The 18131-nt window shown below is 38.2% G+C and overlaps 1 protein-coding gene across 1 annotated transcript in view; it reads right to left on the bottom strand.

Annotated features, from left to right (window-relative positions):
* Positions 1-387: 387 nt before the first annotated feature.
* The window catches only part of RSPO2 (R-spondin 2), a 94536-nt gene continuing 76792 nt past the window's right edge, over positions 388-18131 (bottom strand). The window contains exon 5 of the mRNA XM_042808834.1: positions 388-497. Coding sequence (XP_042664768.1) covers positions 388-497 — 110 coding nt within the window. The remainder of the gene's footprint in view (positions 498-18131) is intronic.

Here is an 18131-nt window from a genome sequence, read left to right as displayed (position 1 = left end):
CAATAGTACCTACACCTCCAAGACTTCCTTTTTTTATTTAAATATGCACAAGTCCGCCTAATGGTGATACATAGGTTTCTTTCCTGCTTCCACTCAGTGTCAACACAGTGACCAAACACTCAGTACAAAATCTTTGACACACTTCAGCACCACTTCCACTGATTCAACTCAGTGTGCTCCTGACCTTGAAGTCTTCAGGTCAAAATAAGAGGAAAAAATAAAATAAAAAATATATAAATAAAACAAACAAGCTTGTGGGCTTCTTTTCACAAGTTATTTGCCACCAATACTGTTAAAGCAGCTGAATTGTAGTGCATCCATGGGCAGGAGCATATAGCAGCTTTTGTGCACTTTGCAAAAATATATTAAAAAAAGTAAATCAAGTCTTTACTGGCTTGTTTTGTCTGTAGCTAAAAAGATGCTGTGCTGCTTCTGAGCCCTCTCCATCAAATTCTTTTTCTTCTTTTTCTTCTCCTTTGTTTTTGTTGCCCTTCTTCCTAAAAAAAAGAGAGAAAAAATATCACTGAGTCAATGAAGCAAAAAATACAAAGGTAGTATTAGAATGCAACCAAAAACCTCAGTGGCACAGGAATTACCAACGGGGACTGCAAATATAAAGTTTAGTTAATACAATCTGATCATTAGTAAAAACAGAACCTTTTGATATGGTATAAAGAGGAAGCAAGATCCTGGACTGTCAGCACTTGTCCACAACACTGTTTTGCTGGTATGAGTAACAGTATTTATGTGGGTCTTGGTTTAATGGGATAATTCCTGCAAGCAACGTTATGCAAGTGCCTAGGGCCCAGAGCCAAACAAGTAGGTAGACTCCTAACTCACTACAAGCTGGATACATGCCTCACACACTTGCGTAAATTTGCTTGAGTGAGTAATCCTATTTAAGTCAAGTCTAATATATCCCGGATTTCAATGAGAAAATTAGGCACTGCAGCCCAAGTATTTGGCTGGGTGCTTTGGCAGAAAGAGTGCTGCCTCTGTAAGGAACTGCTATTATTAATTATTAACACACACTGCCTAATTCTCACAGTGCGTTACTGCGCTGAAACACAAGTTTCATTACGCACTTCTTGTGACTAGAAGCTCACTGAAAAATAACCCAAATGATGAAATCGGGATCAATGCAGCAAAAAGGATTCTCAGATTCCTGAAATGAGAATGTTTTTCTCCTGTTCAGCTCCAATAGTAAATCAATGAATTCTGATTAGTTCAGCAAAGATCCCACGGACTGGAAAAAATGCTAGACAGAATGGACCCAATTCAGCATTATGTTAACTTTATTTTATTACATTATATTTAAATCCTATATACTTTAGTAGGATTTAAGATGACTGAATAGTGCTTTAAGTGAGACTGCTTGCGTTTTCTCAGCAGTGTGATATAAAGAAATATGTGATCAATGGAGAAAAAAATAAGGATATTAGGCTGTAGAGATGCCAACTGTAAACTTTCAGGAAAACTAAAAGAAGAAGACATTAAAATAAAATTCAAATGGCAGACAACACAGAAATGTGAAAATGTACTTTTCAGCTACAATGACAGCACATGGCTGAATTAACTAATATTAAAATTATCAAGATGTATGATTCATTAAACATACAAGGATTACATATTTGCAATGTGCTGCCTAAGCTACTATTCTCTAGGAATTATTAGAACATTAGCTTTGAAAACAGGACAGGACATTAAGTTAATGAGAACATGAGTTTAGTCCATATGAAAATCATAAGGGTCCTTGGAGTTTACTTCTGCTTCTTGTTAAAGTCTGGCATTAATGCTACTATGGCATTTTGCCATTTTTAAATCTAGTTAATCCTACACAGTTAAACTTCAGTCCAACCAATCATTAATCAAAGCCGCTTTTAAGTTTAAACTCTTTAGCAACACTGTATCTAATGACTAGGTACACCTAATGAGGTCAGGGAGAAGGAATACTTGACACAGGGCGGCATTACAACAAGATGGTTTTGATTATACACATTTCCATACCAAATTTTTATTATGTGATTCTACTAGTTGGTATATTGTGGAGCATCAAAATATATAGTTGATATATAGTTGAACACTGCATTCTTTCTTGAACTTTAAATATATTCTAATTATTTAACCTGAATCTTGGAAATACTTATTAAGGAACTATTAGATGATCTGAAACAAGTGACAGTGCTACTAGTCAAAAGACCATTGGAATCAATTAGAACTTTACTGGAGTTTTGCTACCCAGCTTGCTTAGCGATCTTCATTGCGAAGTTTCACCGCACCAGTCAGCAAAGGAAATACAATTTCCAATCAGCACATCTAATTTTCTCTGTGGCCTCCTCCACTGAAGTAAAATGTTCACTGTATGTTTCAGAGAGTAACAGATTCTATTCTTTGTCCTCTAAAAACTCTGACATGCGTAGGTAAAAGGACATACAACCCACTTGGTGTGCATCTCTAAGCCTTACAAAGTAATTTGTGTTACAAACAAGTACCAAACCATATTGCTAGCATGCTCCCATTACAGCATCCTTAAACTGTAGTAGATTCAAATGATTTGACAAGGCACTGTGCAACAAACACATTCTTGTGTTCCGGATGCCCTGCAGCAGCCATCCCAGTGCCTGCAGAGAGCCTCCAGAAGAGCAAGCCACCCCTGTGGTACAAGTGATGAAGCTGCCTCTACAAACTGCGGAAACCTACATGGCCCAGTCTGCATAAAAATAGGCCTGCTAGAAAGGGAAAACTCAACAGTCTGCCTCTGCACATGCTTGGAGGCTCTGGAGCCTCACACCAGGTTCTGACACAGCCCCTTATTCAGCCCAGCGTTTCTTCCCAGCCTGCCTCCAGCTCTCCTCCATCAACAGCAGGTCACAGCATCACTGCGCAGACACAGGGTAACGGTATCTCACAGAGTATGTCCCATCCCCACAGCCTGATCCTTAGCAGCAAGAGCCCTGGGGCTACAGCCTGCAATGCTCTTCCCGTGACACTGGGTCATCTGCAGTGATACCTCACCCGCCTGTTAGCTGGCAGATAGCCACAGGCCTCATTTCTTCTCTCCAAGTTATAGGCCTCCACATCAGGTCTGATCTACATTCTTCATTTTTTTATTGCAGACAACGTATCCTTGAAAGTCCTTAATGTTAAGAGCAATGGGAGAAATGCAAGTAATTCAATTGAAGAGCAGGATATCAGAACACAGGCTGTTCAAATTACTGTATTCCTCAACTGGCTTTTCTCTTGCATGCTAACTACCTCGCTAACTTTTCCTTTTCCAGCTTAAGAGTATATTTTAATCTAAAACTATGTAGGTTGCTCCAAAAGTAATGCCTCCTATTTATTTCCATGGAAACCAAAACAAAGACATCAATAATGCTATTTGATAGAGCATATTCTCAGCTACAAAACACTGTTTTTCAACACAGTCATAGCTCTGCACTTTTTACAGCAGCAAACAAGAGCCTGCATGCCGCACTCAGAACAGTCTGTACCCCCCACCTCACTGTGCTTACATCCACTGTTTGGTCTCTGGAAACATTCAGTAAGATCAACAGATGTCAATGAGTGCAATTTTTTTTTTCTGCATGAAGAAATTCAGTGACACACCTTTGCTTCATCCACATTTCTGTGTGAGACGGCATTTTGCCAGAGTGCCCCTCTGCTGCCATCTGTCGCACAGCAACATGTAACAGGATATTGGCAGGAAGGTTCAACCTCTACTGCTGTACCACCAACATCCATCCTTGACGCTGTGGGTCAACATAAGAAAACGTCAGAGCAGCCCTCATACCTAACAAAGGGCTCTTCAACTTTCACTATCTGAGACAGCTTGGAGCATGATTTGTAGAAATGTACAGAATCTGTACAGTTGGGTGTGGACACTGAAATATGTACAGGGCTTAGGAAAGAGACAAAACACACCTAGATTTGGTGTTTGGTTATTTAGCAATTGAAACCCTTTATAAGCTTATCTTTCACTCTGTATCTCAAGTTCTACCCAGAAGCAAAACTGGCAAAGCTAAGCCACCCTTTATTACAATACTATACAATTCAGTTTTGCTATTTGCTTTATGAATTACCAATAAATAAGTCATCATTTTATATTAAACACATTATCACAGTCATCAGTCTCTTTACACTGTTATCCATGAAACTTCTGTTTGGATTACATGCTCATGGTAGGAGTATGGTCAGCTAATTGTTAGCTAATATTGTGCTACAATTTCTAGCAGTATAATGACATATAGATAAAGGTACATAAACATACAGGTAATTCTGCAATTCTAACATCCATTCCTGAAAAAAATTATTTATGCTAATATACACAGCAATTGTCCATACACCAAAGAGCTATAAATAATTGGTATTATGTGGGTAATTCTTCTCTGTTGTTACTGCTTTTTATCACGTTATCATCACTGCTCCTACAGCAGCTGCATTCTGCTCTGCTACTCAGTTCCCTGGTTTGTCTCAGGCCCTGAGCTCAAAGGAGTTTGAAAACATTGCAGATTCCTTCTGGATGGACCCTCCTCCTGGTCCATTCAGGATGCACATCATTTGGTTCAGAGGGAGCCTTCATCAACTCCTGTCAGCTGCAAAGGCAACTTTCCACATAGAGAATCTTGAGGGTGGATTCTTAACACTCAGGGCATGCCTGACAACAGAGAATCCCAGCCACAATGCTCAACACCCCTGGCCCAGTTCAATGGCCAATTTACCCTTCATTTGCAGTATAAATACTGTTGTATGTACAGCTCTTCTAGTGAGACCTGCCCGTTTTCAGTTTCAGCAGATAGAGAAAACAGCATACAGCCACACGAGGGCAGCAAGGATTTAATTTTAAAAGAAAAGAAAAAGAAGCAGCTATCTGCATATTTACTTCATACTGTAATTCCATCACAATTTTTCAGTGTTCTCTTATTAAAAATATTAATTATTTTACAGAGATCAAAATGCTTAATGCTCCCTTTTTTATTTAAAATATTTTTCTCTTCTATTGATGACTACTGAATAACAGCATTGAGCAGTGTATGCCTTCTTCCCTTTCTAGTATTTTCACATGCACAATTTCCACTGCTAGTTGTAAAGGCACAGTGATGTCCTGGGACAAAAAAAAAAAAAAAAAAAAAAAAAAAAATTTAAATAAATGCATTATTTAATCTTTTCTTTCATTTCTTTTGTCCTTTCATGTTGTATAGTTGTAAATCATTCCCCTCCAGATGTAGTTCTACTTCAGATCCTGTATGTGGCAGCATCTACTCTGCAGGTAATCTAGAGAAGTTTTGAGACTCAATTTGGAACACTGCAGGATAGCAGACACTGCATGAACTAATGGCAGCAGCAAAAGGATGGATGACTAGTACCAGTCAATTCACATTAAGAGAAACAAGATGTAAGATGCTGGAGAACTCTGTCTCACATGATGGAAGAAAAGCTTCTGTCATGTATAAATCCATGGATGCCTAATCATTTCCTCTTCATTTACAGTGCAGATCAAAAGCAGTGACTGCAAAAAAAACCCCACTCAAATAATAGAAAGATTCAACCCAGAAATGATCCTCCAAAGGCAAATTATCTGCTAGTACTTTCAGTTGGATGAAAAATAGTGGATACAGAATCTGCCAGAGAAATACATGAATGGCTAAGAAATTTTATAAATGTATACACATTGAAAGAAAAAAAAACCCATTCTACTAAGTCAAGCTTAAAGTATGGCTAAACCATGCAGTCTACCAACCAAGTCTGACAAGTGGCCACACTGGAAGATAAAACAGTGAGGTTTAATAGCATAGCAAACCAGAAATCATTGGCATCATTACCAATGTCACCTGCTATGGAGTTCATGCCAGATAAGAATTTAGTGTTCAATTATTTTTAATGTTATCAAATCTAGGCTTAAATTATCTGTGCTCGGTGTGTGCTTCAGAAACAACATAATTTGGGGGGGAAATCAGCCAACATAAAACAGCCATTTTGAGCAGGCAGAGAAAGACACTGGGATTTGGATGGATACTAGATAAAAGGAGGTGGATTAAGGACATGGGACAGAAAGGGCCAAATGTCAGCAGCCAGTGCCTTGCATTCTTGGGTGAAATTCTGCTCTAGTTTGAAGTCTTACGTACACATATTTGCCTTAGAAAAGCAACAGAAAGGATGTTATGAAAATATTAAGTATATCAGGTGTGCACACCACCATTTCTAATCCTGAAATAGCAGACATTATAAAGGTGGATTTGCAAAGCAAATTGATAGCATGATAACAGTGGACTCCTCAGGAAAGCCATTAATTATGTAATGTTCTTTATTCATTTACAAGGGTTGAACAATGTTTAGCAAACCAGGGCTACACAAAGAATAGAATTTACATGCCACAAGCTACTAAGAGTTTAGTAGATTTCTCCTCAACTTTAGGGCAAATTGACTGAGAAGAGTGGTTTTGCTGACAAGCAGTGCATTCTCCCCAGTGCAGTTTTACAACACGTATGGTAGATGGCAGTGAGAAAGAATATTCATTTTTCTTTAAAGAAGTACCATTTACTCTGCTTAGAGAAAGAACAATTGATTCTACTAATTAAACAATACAAAACTTAGGATTTCACACTTAATAGACTTAGGAGGAAAGCAAAAAGAAGCACAGTGTGGAAAGAGGAAAGCTCGAAAACATAAGGTGACATGGAAATCATAGAAAACTGCCAGAACTGAATAGTACAGATGTTTTAATGCTGAATCAGATCATCCTTTCAAAGTAATTTGAAAACAGGTGGGTCTCAAGTGAAGTTTTAATGTTTACCTAATGTGGATTTATCTCTGAATCCAAATGATGTGGACGTTAGTGGCACAGAGGTGACTCACTAGTATTCTCTCTGTCAGTGATGTGTCAGATCAGATGCTTTGCAAGCAGAGCCAAGCAAAATGTTTCCTTTGGAAGGTTTGTGGTTTTGTTTTCTCTTCTCGGCAGTTCAATATGAAGCAAATTTCAAAATAATAAAAAATATTTATACAATATTAAGAACATGCATACACACGTAAATATATTCTATCTGCACAGGCAACAGTAACAGTTAAGGAATAATTGTCTTGGTTGCCACTCTCCCCTGCCCCTCACAAGGGATGGTTCAGGAGACAGCATAGGCCAAGAACTGCTCACATAGAGTTGTGTTCCTGGTGTGGGAGATCCGAGCAGAGCAACGCAGATGTGTGCCAACCTTTGCCTGTTGACTCAGGTGACTTACCTGGTGTAGGGAACCTGCTTTGGCAGGGGGTTGGACTTGATCTCTGGAGGCCCCTTCCAACCCCTACGATTCTGTGATTCTGCAACACAGCACCCCCCAGCACATTTAATTAATTGCTACAGACCGAGTCACTAATATCAGTCATGGTCAGTCTGGATTTAAGAGACGTACTGAGGTGCACAGCTTTATCCTTAAATGTATCAGGGCAGCCCTATTGCCAGCCTAAACACTGGCACTTTCTCACAACAGCCTCTGAGTTACTTCTGTATCATACAGCTGCTAAAGGATTCTTCACTACCAGAGGTTTGAAAAAAGGGCCCTTTATACCCGAATCTTACATTTCTGTTATTTGCCTATTTTGTTATTTGTTTCCCAATAGTCACAAATCAGTTTTTCACAGATAATAAAATACAGTGCAGTCACTCAAAAAATATAAAAATATAATATCAAAAATAGAATGGTATAATATCCAACATGGCATTTCATCTTGCTAAAACGTTTGTTTGTGCCCAGTATTCTCAAACCATTGTCACAATTTCAGAAACACCTTTGTTGACTTTGTTGGAAGGGTCATGGAACATGAGGGACAAAACAGGGCAGCACAGCTTTTCCCAGGATGCCACTGATGCCATTATTTTTTGCTGCAAACATGCCATGGAGAAAACAATGGAAAAAGCTGGACTAAAAAGTGACTTTCAGCACTCCAGGGAAAGCATAGTTCCTTTCCCATCCCAGAACTGGTGTTAAATAGGTGCACCATGTGTTCACATAGCTACTCTGTGTTCAACAGAACATGTAAATGGTACTACTTCTTTGGCATTAAAGGAGATGTATTGAGATTCCAGTACTAAACAGTGACTTCTCCTGTTGCCCAACCAGACCAGGCCCAGAACACAAAAGAAAGAACGCGTATGGCCACTGGATATTTGCATTCTGATTTATTCTGTTTTCTGAAGAAGTACTACGATGCCTATTTTTAACTTTTAAGCACCATGAGCCTAGGGCTTGGCTGTACCCCCAGCTCCCAGCAAGTCAGTGTTTTTGGCACACAGTCCCCGCAGAAGCCACCTCAAATCTGGCCATTAAAATTTTAGAAACATTCAGCATGGATTTAAAACTACTAATCCAGTTTTCCTCAACTTTCCTCCTAGATTTTTTTGAGTGTTTGAGCAATGAATGGTTCAAGTGTTTGCATAATTCTTGCCATAGGATAAACTTTGCACCCCCACTACCAACCACAACAAAGACAGCAACAGCAGCAACCTCTTTGAACTGTCCCTGCCTTGCTGAGAAGTGCTGTTAGATGACCTTTTTTGAACAACTGGCAATTGTGGCTTGAACATGAGCTGGCTGTGGACAGTAGGAAATGTCACCAAATCACCAAGGACCTGAGGTAAACTGAGATTATCTCTTTTAAGCTTTATTGAAAGCTAGACATACACAGACCACAGGACCACCTAACTTTCCCACCCCTTACGGCACTTTTTTTCTTTGAGGTTAATGACAATATAGTATAAAATCAGCCAAATGCAGAAAATTCAATCTGATATGCTTGGAAATTTTCACAGTGAAAGAAAGAGTCAACATTTCAAACACTCTCCTCTGACTGGGTCTTACAGTTCTGCAGGATGCAATTAATTTTCTGTGCTTTTTCACTATTACTGAAATTACACAGCCAAAAAAAAAAAGAAAAAATAAAGCATTTGAAATTTTCCCATAACGCTGTAGTGGACTCCTGTTAAGATTTCTTCTCAGAAACAGTTTTAACAGAAGCAGTTCCTGAAGGCATGCATTCCTAGGTCTGTTCTTGTTCGATCAACCTGTATAACATTGCATTTCACCAATTACAAAGCAAAGAAAGGATTATTTTCTAGAGCGCTGCTTACCATTATACTCACATTCTTTCTTTAATAAAAATTGTTATACAATTGACTGAAACAAATAGCACTTACAGAAGCACATTAAGGCCATCACCACTTTCTCCTCGTCATTCTGCCAGCCTTTAGTTTAATTTTATTGTGATAAAGGTAAGAAAACTGTATAGATCTATAAACATCCCAAGTTTGAACAAAGTCAGTAATTTCCACCTGGGACTTCTGTGATGCTTTTGTTTGCTTCACTTCTACAAGTGCACATATTAAGCTAAAAGGAGATCAATTGATTTTACAGAAACTTTCCACAGGCCGAGTCCTCGCATGGAAAAATTTTACCTTGAAATGAATTCTGTATGCATGAAGTTATTTGCTGATGTTACGACAAAAACAGAACAGCCCTCAGTGGGCTGGACTTAACTGTAGGCATCTTAGAGCTTCTAATGAATCTTAGCTCAGAAGCTGCAGATAATTGATAATAACGTGACTTTTCAGTGAAGTGCCACAGAACCTGAAATTGTTATTCTCCATAAAAGCTTATGGAATCCTTTGAGTTGGGACCCTTAAAGGCCATCGAGTCCAATTCCCCTGCATTGAGCAGGGATTTACTGTAAAAAACATCTTCCTTACATCTAATCTAAATCTTTCCTCTTTCAGTTTGAAACCATTTCCTCTTGTCCTATCACAACAGCCCCTGCAGGAGCCTGTCCCCTTCTTTCATATAGCCCCCTTTTAAATACCGAGCTCCCTTTAGAAGTCATGTCTACATAGAGCTATGAGAAGCCTGAATAGACTGTATTTCCAGAATGAAATCAGCTTTGCTGAGGCTGCGTGGAACATCCCTTTGCTACCTACAGCCAGAGCAGCTGAGTACACTTTTGCCCCAGCTGTAGCTTTAGTGCCACTTCCTGGCAATGATAATTCACTCTCACAGCTTTGTATGCAAACTTCACTACCAAGTGCAAATCCAGACAAGTACAAAATAGGGCCTGCAGGACTGCTCAAATCATCTCTCTGCATGCTTCAGGCCTGCCCAAGAGTACTTCTGGTCCCTCCCCAGCACAGCTGTATGGCCAGGAATGCCTACAAAAGGTCAGTGCTGCATTCAGATATAGAGCAAACATGCAAAACTGGACATAGCTTCACTCTGAAAACAGCCTTAAACTGAAGTCAGCCCTTGACAATAAATTTATCCATGAGCTGTTCCACAAATTTAGACTGAATAATGAGTACAAATTTCACCAGAATTTAAATATGCAATGTTTAAATATATCTATTTACATATATATAGCCCCTATTTAAAGAAGAACACCACCAAATATTTTTTTTTCTCCCAGAGATTAGAGACATGGACTTGCTGGGGGAGAACTTACTCTGCTGTGAGGACAGCCTGCTGCCACAGATGCTCTCAGCACCACAGGGGGCTGTCCTCCCCCCTCACATCCACAGCAGCTGGATGCAGCCTTGGCATCACATGATAAGAAGCAGTATACCGTGGTATCTAATAATACATATGGAGTGGACAGATTAGGTTCTCTACTTATTCTGATATACATCTGCAAGAAAGACAACTCTAATATCCTCCAACAGTTTTAAGTCATTCTAAACTAAACTGCAAACTAGAGGGGTTTTTCCTGCATAAAATATTTTTAAGTATATATTCGCTGATAAAGCTGGGGAAAAAAAAACCATGGATGCTTTCTTAAGAAAAAGAAAAGGAATATATGAAATAAACTCAGCATGTAGCTTAAAGGCCACTTGCCATAAAAGGCTTTTCCTGACTGGAAGTCACAGATGTATGCAAAAAACAGATGTACATCAAAGACTGTTGATTAGAAGCACAGAGAGAAGTAATTATCAGTCTTTTTTTTTTTTTTTTTTTTTTTTCCAAAAAGAAATTCTTTATTCTAATACCAATAAAACCTTACTGTGTACAGAGCGAGTCTATGGGTTTAATTAACCATATGAAACTTTCAATGTATATGCGATTCCTGTTCCACATCGTCACACTCTCATTGACTTTTAGGGTAAATCACAGAATCACAGAATCACCCGGGTTGGAAGGGACCTCAAGGATCATGTAGTTCCAACCCCCCTGCCTAGCAGGGCCACCAAACACACACATTCAGATCAGGTTGCCCAGGACCCCGTCCAACCTGGCCTTAAACACATCCAAGGACGGGGCATCCACAACCTCCCTGGGCAGCCCGTTCCAGGGCCTAACCACTCTCCTTGTAAAGAACTTCCCCCTAACATCCAACCTAAATCTTCCCTCCTTAAACATCTGATAGGTGAAGGATCTTCACTTCATTATTTTGTGACAGCGTTACTTTAAAGACTGCATAAATGAAATTTATTTTAGGCTTAGAAACCAATTGCCTGATGCTAACAGTTCTCTGCGGGCCATAGGTACCAGCAGATATTAAGGCTGCCAGTAATAGCGGGCCCATCCTGACACAGAGTTCAGCTGGCACAGCAGTGCAGACATATTCCTTGCTTAACTGGTGGCCAACCACAAGGATAGCACAGGTCTGAATGCTCTCCCAAAACACCATGCACATTTCCAACCTGCGACAACTAAGTCATTCTCCTAAGGACTGCACATTCCTTTGCAGATCAAGAGAAGATTAAAAATAATAAAAAAAAATTAACTGTAAGTTTTAAGACATGACCAACTTCAAATTAGCAGCTGCTTTTCAAGCAGCAGTTCTTACAGTTTTGATTTTGGATGCACGTGTGCTAAGCCCCAAGACTCATATGTAAGAAACTAAAATCAGACATCTGAATGGATACTTTGACTGGGTTAATACTGCTTCAAGTGTGAGAAGGAAGTACTTACTTGAACCAACCTCAGCTAAGTGATTATCAGCTTCACACACTGAAGTAGAGTTGATCTCTACTGAATGCTAACTACTTCATCATGTTAGCAAACACCCATTTCTTCGCCACTGCCTTCATCACAATTTGTTCCATGTGTTAATTTAACCTGTACTATAAGATAAATAATGGGTGACAACTGGATCATTTTAGGTTGTGACATAATTACTACATTAGTTACAAATATCCACTCAACTGTTCATTTTCTCTACTGAGACAATCTGTTTTACGCCACTTTCCTTCTCTTTAATTGAGAGTGGAGAACATTTTGAATTCTCACTTGCTGACTTCAAGAGACTCCTTTCAAATCTGCTGGAATCTATTTTTCTAATTACATGTAACATCTTGCCAGTTTCCTCCACGTAGCCAAACAATAACTGATTCCTTCACACCATCCAGTTATTTTCATTTAAGTGTTGCATACATGTTTGGCTTTGATGTGATTCCTGTTCCAGTTACTTTCTGTGTAAATAAACTTTAGATAATAGCACTTTCCCCTGGCCTGAATTCAATGGAAAGGATCATATACTAATATCCAAGCAAAAAGAAATGCTCGTAACAAAAAAAATATGCTTTCCTCCTTGGTTTGCCTGTCTATGCAAATAACTAAAATCTTCACAGTTATGTGGGTTATTAGTTAGAAACTGCAAGTCTTACAATTTTTTTTTTCTTTCAGAATCATACAAAGGTAGAGAATACTCTCTTTTAACTTTATTTATCATATGTACACATCTGTTTGTTTTTTGGATATTATTAGGAACTTATCTCTCAAAATGTGCAATTATTTTGTTTTTCTATTCAAAAAACTTCTTGGTGTATGAGAAAGTTAAGAATTACAAGGCAGATGAATTCTCTTATCTCCATGGTGAACCTTAAGAATGCACTTATGTGGTTATTTGCATGTAATTAATTAAATTGTGAAAACTAAATTCTAAAATACCGTTAGGATTTAAGATCAACATCCTACCATAAAGGTTATTTCTACAGTTAAAGTTTCGTTGGTACACAATTGGCTTTTCAAAGCAAAACATCTTGGAAATTGAATATTTTTAGGATACTAAAAATAATGCGACCGCTTTCTGCACAGATCTATCCAAGAGAAGAAACACAAAGAAACGTTTAAGAGTCATCTGTGCTACATGAGCAACAAAGTGATTACTCATTTCAGGAAACACATCATTATATTATTCTTTGCTAACAAATACAAGCACATGATCTTTAAACAATGCCTTACTTTTAAATATTTTTGTTGCAATAAATGAGGTTGATCTATTTTTAATTTTTTTTTTTTAATCTGTATAAATCTACAAGTGAAACCCTTGTGAAACAAGGCTTTCCATGCCAAGTGTCAAATACGAGGGATTTTTTTTCTTATGATTTAGTATGAATTACTGGAAAACACCGTTTATCATAGAAAAACTGGCCCAACTTTCACTGTATTTGCCCTAACAGGCGCCACTGTAATGGACTGCAGATCTGTGAGCAGGCCAAAAACAGAAGCTAAAACTAACACTGAATAAATGCAGTATGTTTCTAAGTGGGAAGGCAGTTCTTTTCTTTTACTCGATGGTAATAGATGGGATTGATTTTTATCCATAACTTACATAATGTAAAACTTATCTGATCCAATCCCATCCTTTTTCCAAAATGTTATTTTGGTAAGTGATTCTGCTCCAAAATTTCATCTGGCAATGAAAATCTGGTCATTTTTGAAGAGCTGATTTATTTTCTCCTTAAGTACAAAAATTCTGCTTGAGGACACAACTGAGCTTTCATACAACCGAGCAAACAGAACAATTTTGTTCACTTCATTCTGGCCAGAAGTCTTAAGCAATGGAATGGCCCTAAATTTGACAAATCCTCAACAGCACAGGTGCAGAACGTCACAGGCTGAGACAGACAGCTGGTGGCAAGAACATATAGAAGTGGCTGCTCTGACTCAACCAAAAGTCCACCAAACCACTATTGTAGCAGCGGCCCAAAACTCATGCGTTAGTAATGGTAGAAGAGGGAGACAAAAATAAACCATTTCGTTCCCCCAGAATTTCATGCATGAGGCCTGGTATGTAAGCGGCCACACTGAGTAATTTTCTGCAGAAGAGCCTGCAAACAGAATTTCGTGGGGAATGCACTTTCTGGTAAAACAATTGGAGGTGAATGCTGCACTGTATTTCTGCTGCTCATTTTCTTTTTTACTGCTGCATGATGCTCACCTTGCCATGCTCATTAAGATCATGCAGCTATAGCATTTTGGCTCATAATTTTTCAGTCTTTTTTTCAGCTATTTACAGCTGATCATGGCTGAATTCTTCTGTACAGAAAGGACAGCAAAATTTACATGACAATGAAAATACATGAAACCTATTTTTACCAAGGGAAAAGCAAAAAGCGTGTACTGAACCTGTAATGTCTGTGGCATGATAGACCACAAATAATAAAGATAATACAGATCTTAGTCTCATCTGAGACCAAAAGCAGAGGAAGAAAGTAGAGTTATAGCTGACCATATCAGTGCTCCCATTCTAAAATTTACATACCTTATTTCACGGCTCCCACAGGTCGTACTGTGATATTGCAGGATATGAACCAAATTCTTCTTCCATGCCAACCTACAGTACAATTCACTTGTAGAGAAACTGACGCTGAAAAACTTGCAGCTTCATTGTATACCATGAGCATGATTGATTTATTAAAGCAAATTTAATTAAATAAATCAAATAAATTAATTCATTTGATTAAATAAATTTAATAAATTTAATTGAATACATCAATTTAATTCATTTATTTAAATTTAATTTATTTAGGCTAATTTAAATGCCTTACAAGTTAAGCTTACAACAACAGGAGGAGAGGCTGAGAGAGCTGGGACTGATCAGACTGCAGAAGAGGCTCAGGGGAATCTCATCAACGTCCGTAAGTACCTGAAGGAAATGTGCCAAGAGGACACAGCCAGGCTCTTCCCAGTAGTGCCAGGACAGGAGGCAATGGGCACCAGCTGGAGCACAGGGGCTCCCTCTGAGCACCAGGCAGCACTGGCACAGGTTGCCCAGAGGCTGTGGGATCTCCTCCTTGGGGATGCTCAGAAACTTCCTGGCCATGGGCCTGGGCCCCCTGCTCTGGGTGTCCCTGCTGGAGCAGGGGTGGGCCAGAGAGCCCTCCCAGCCTTAGCTGTTCTGGGATTCTGTGATCTGTCTTTCAGTTATCCTAGGTTTACAGCCATAGAAAGTATTACATATTTTTGTTTATGACTTCTGGTTACTTACAGATTTGAAATGTAATCCTGAATGTTAGTTATGAAACACAAAAGCATATGGAGATGCTAATTTCTGATAAAATAACTGAATGGTTGGCAAAGCCTTATTCTCCCTGTTGTAGATCTGTAGGGTTAAGATCCCCTCTTTCATAAATTGTTAACATCAGACAGCATTCTGAAGTAAGATCTTCATGACCACTGGAAAAGGAAACAAAATTATTCCACTTGTGCTTAAGTGGGGCCAGAAAACAGAAAGACATCTGTTAATATTCTGTGCTGGTGCTCACTTATTCAACCCGCTATTGTGCTAATGCAAATGGTAACAGTTTGTTGCAGATGTGTCGTTACGTATAACTCAGTCAAATCATCAGCACTTTTTGCGTTGAAAAGCTCCACAACAGAGATGATGGTAAGTTCAATAAACATTTCAAAAGAGAATTTTGAGCACAGAGTATTCCTGTCAACCCTGCCACAGCCAAAAAAACTGCACACTTTTGGTTGCAAATACTATTTAGAGAAGAATGTAGGCTGACTTAGAAAAGGACATACAAGTTGCTAGTGGGTTTCAAGCTTCAGTGCTGATACTTTCAGAGAATCTTTCCATGTTCTACAGTAGCTTATGATATTTCCTATTATTATTACTGTAATAGAGAGCCAGCGAGAGCCAGAGTCAAACAGAGGAAGTATTTTTAGGATAGTAAAGAACTGCGCTATTTTCTCATGCGTAAGGACAGATCATCCACAAATGTAACAAATAGTGATATTCTACCTTAAAATACATCCAGTGGGCTACAGGTATTTTGCTTCTGTTATTATGTCATTGGGACTTTTAAAAATTATATTTATTTTTATTTTACACAGTTCTCCGCATGCTTTAAAACTGCCAACAACTGCTCTCAATTTTCCAATGACAGTTAAGATTCCCATCACTCATCCAGTCACATATATTGCCTCTCTCCCGAAGAGCAACATCTGCAGGTGAACTGAAGCATCACATGTTCTAAACTGTATAGCACCCAGGCACATCACTTTTTTTCCCTCTTATTGATGGAGAACCACATAATGAATAATAAAATCTTCTAGTTCAAAGCCTTCAAGTTCTGACAAACCTTCTAGTTCTGACAACGATCTTATTTCAAAGACAGATACCAATACAATTGTTACTGAGCATCTCTTCAAATTGTTTTTTTTTTTTGCATTCAACTTATGCATACAAACAGGTTGGACATCAGTTCTTAGTTGAAGTCTGTACAAATATGCCAACGTTACAGTATGTAATAAATAGAGGATAATATCTTAAAAGTTATCTCATAGCTGTAGAAAGAGACCAGGAAAAGTAGGAGGAATGTAGTTAAAAAGAGAGAACTGTATCAAAGTTGGAAGAAAGAAGATAGCATGTAGTGAAACAGGAGATTCCACAAAATTTTGAAACATGCTAAGATAGACACGCTGATAGTCATTAGGCACTAACTAAAGACTATCTAAACTAAACTAATCTAAACTAAAGAGGGAATGGTATGTAGAATTTGAATGAATTTATGTTGTATTTTTAATACCCCTCGAATGGGATAATTATCCATTTAATATATTATTCTTAAAAGAAATAATTATATTAATTTAAGGGAGAGCAGTAATCTGATAGCATTACGTACATCTAGTAAACTCAGCAACTCCAAAAATTCAGCTTCTGTTAAAGCTACTACATTTTGACATACGTACCTGGAGCTCTCATTTGCAGCACACACCATGCAAGGAAACTTTACTAGCACTTGCTAGCTACTCTGGCTCTGTGTAAGCATCCCAAGTGCAGTACAGCTCCATCAGACTATCAATGAATAGCATAATTTATCTCAACACAGAACAAATTACACATAAGATTTGAATGGAGTCATTATGAAATATCAGTGGACTAATGTTTTCTGAAGTGACTTTAAAAGAAAAAAAAAAAGACCTGTTTTGGGGGGATGAGGAGGAAGAGAGCTATGTTAGGGAGCTGGGGAAAAGGGAAAAAAAGAAGTAGGTCTTTCCCAACAAAAATGCACAGTGTGCACAGCAGCTCTGTCTCCTCTCCAAACTGTATTATTCCACTGAAACTCACTCACTGTTGTTACCATGAGATGGAGTTTTAAGGTTATTTACTTAGCCACATCTTGACATTTAGAAAAATAGCTGTATATCAAGTAACAGTTATACACAGTACAATAACAATGTAATCACAGAAAACAAAACTCTATCCGTTAACCACCATTTGAATATTTTCATATGCTTCTGCAACTCCTACTTTTAGCCAGTACTGGAAGCTCAAAAAAACTGAGAGAATGATTGCTCTTATGGCATAGCTTCACAGAAAGATTCTACACGTTTCTTATCTAGTGAAATGTTCATCTTTTCATTTTAAGAGTAAGACAAATTAACTCATGCTGTAGCCTTTTTGCCATAATCTAGACAAACAAATATTCTTGAAGTCAAGGAAGCAGGTTAGGATTGAAACGATGTGGGCTGATATCCTGACTACTCAAAGACATACTGTGCTATTGTTATTCCAAACTAATACACAACTTGCAAGTATCTGAAAGAAATCTGTCCCTCTCTATCCCGTTTACTCCATTGCTTGGTTTAGCTCTTATAAAAATATGTTTTAAAATTCTTAAAAGCAAATTGAGCAACTTTTCACTGATGTCAAGCAATTCCAAGAATAGTGCATGAAAGGTTTTGTTGCCAGATTTGAACCCAATTCCTAAACCAAAGTCATGCTTGCGGAGCATTCAGTATATGTGACCACCAGATTATTTTGTCCCATTTGGACTAAGTTTAACTGTGATATATTCAGAAATATTTCATAAATTAGGCCACTGCTTAAAAAAAAAAAAAAAAAAAAAAAAAAAAAAAAAAAAAAAA

The sequence above is a fragment of the Centrocercus urophasianus genome, unplaced genomic scaffold, assembly GCF_019232065.1.
Source record: "Centrocercus urophasianus isolate 14NV4802_14NV808 unplaced genomic scaffold, USGS_Curo_1.0 seq_11, whole genome shotgun sequence".
Classification (NCBI taxonomy): domain Eukaryota; kingdom Metazoa; phylum Chordata; class Aves; order Galliformes; family Phasianidae; genus Centrocercus; species Centrocercus urophasianus.
This window is presented reverse-complemented; position numbering and strand designations above follow the sequence as displayed.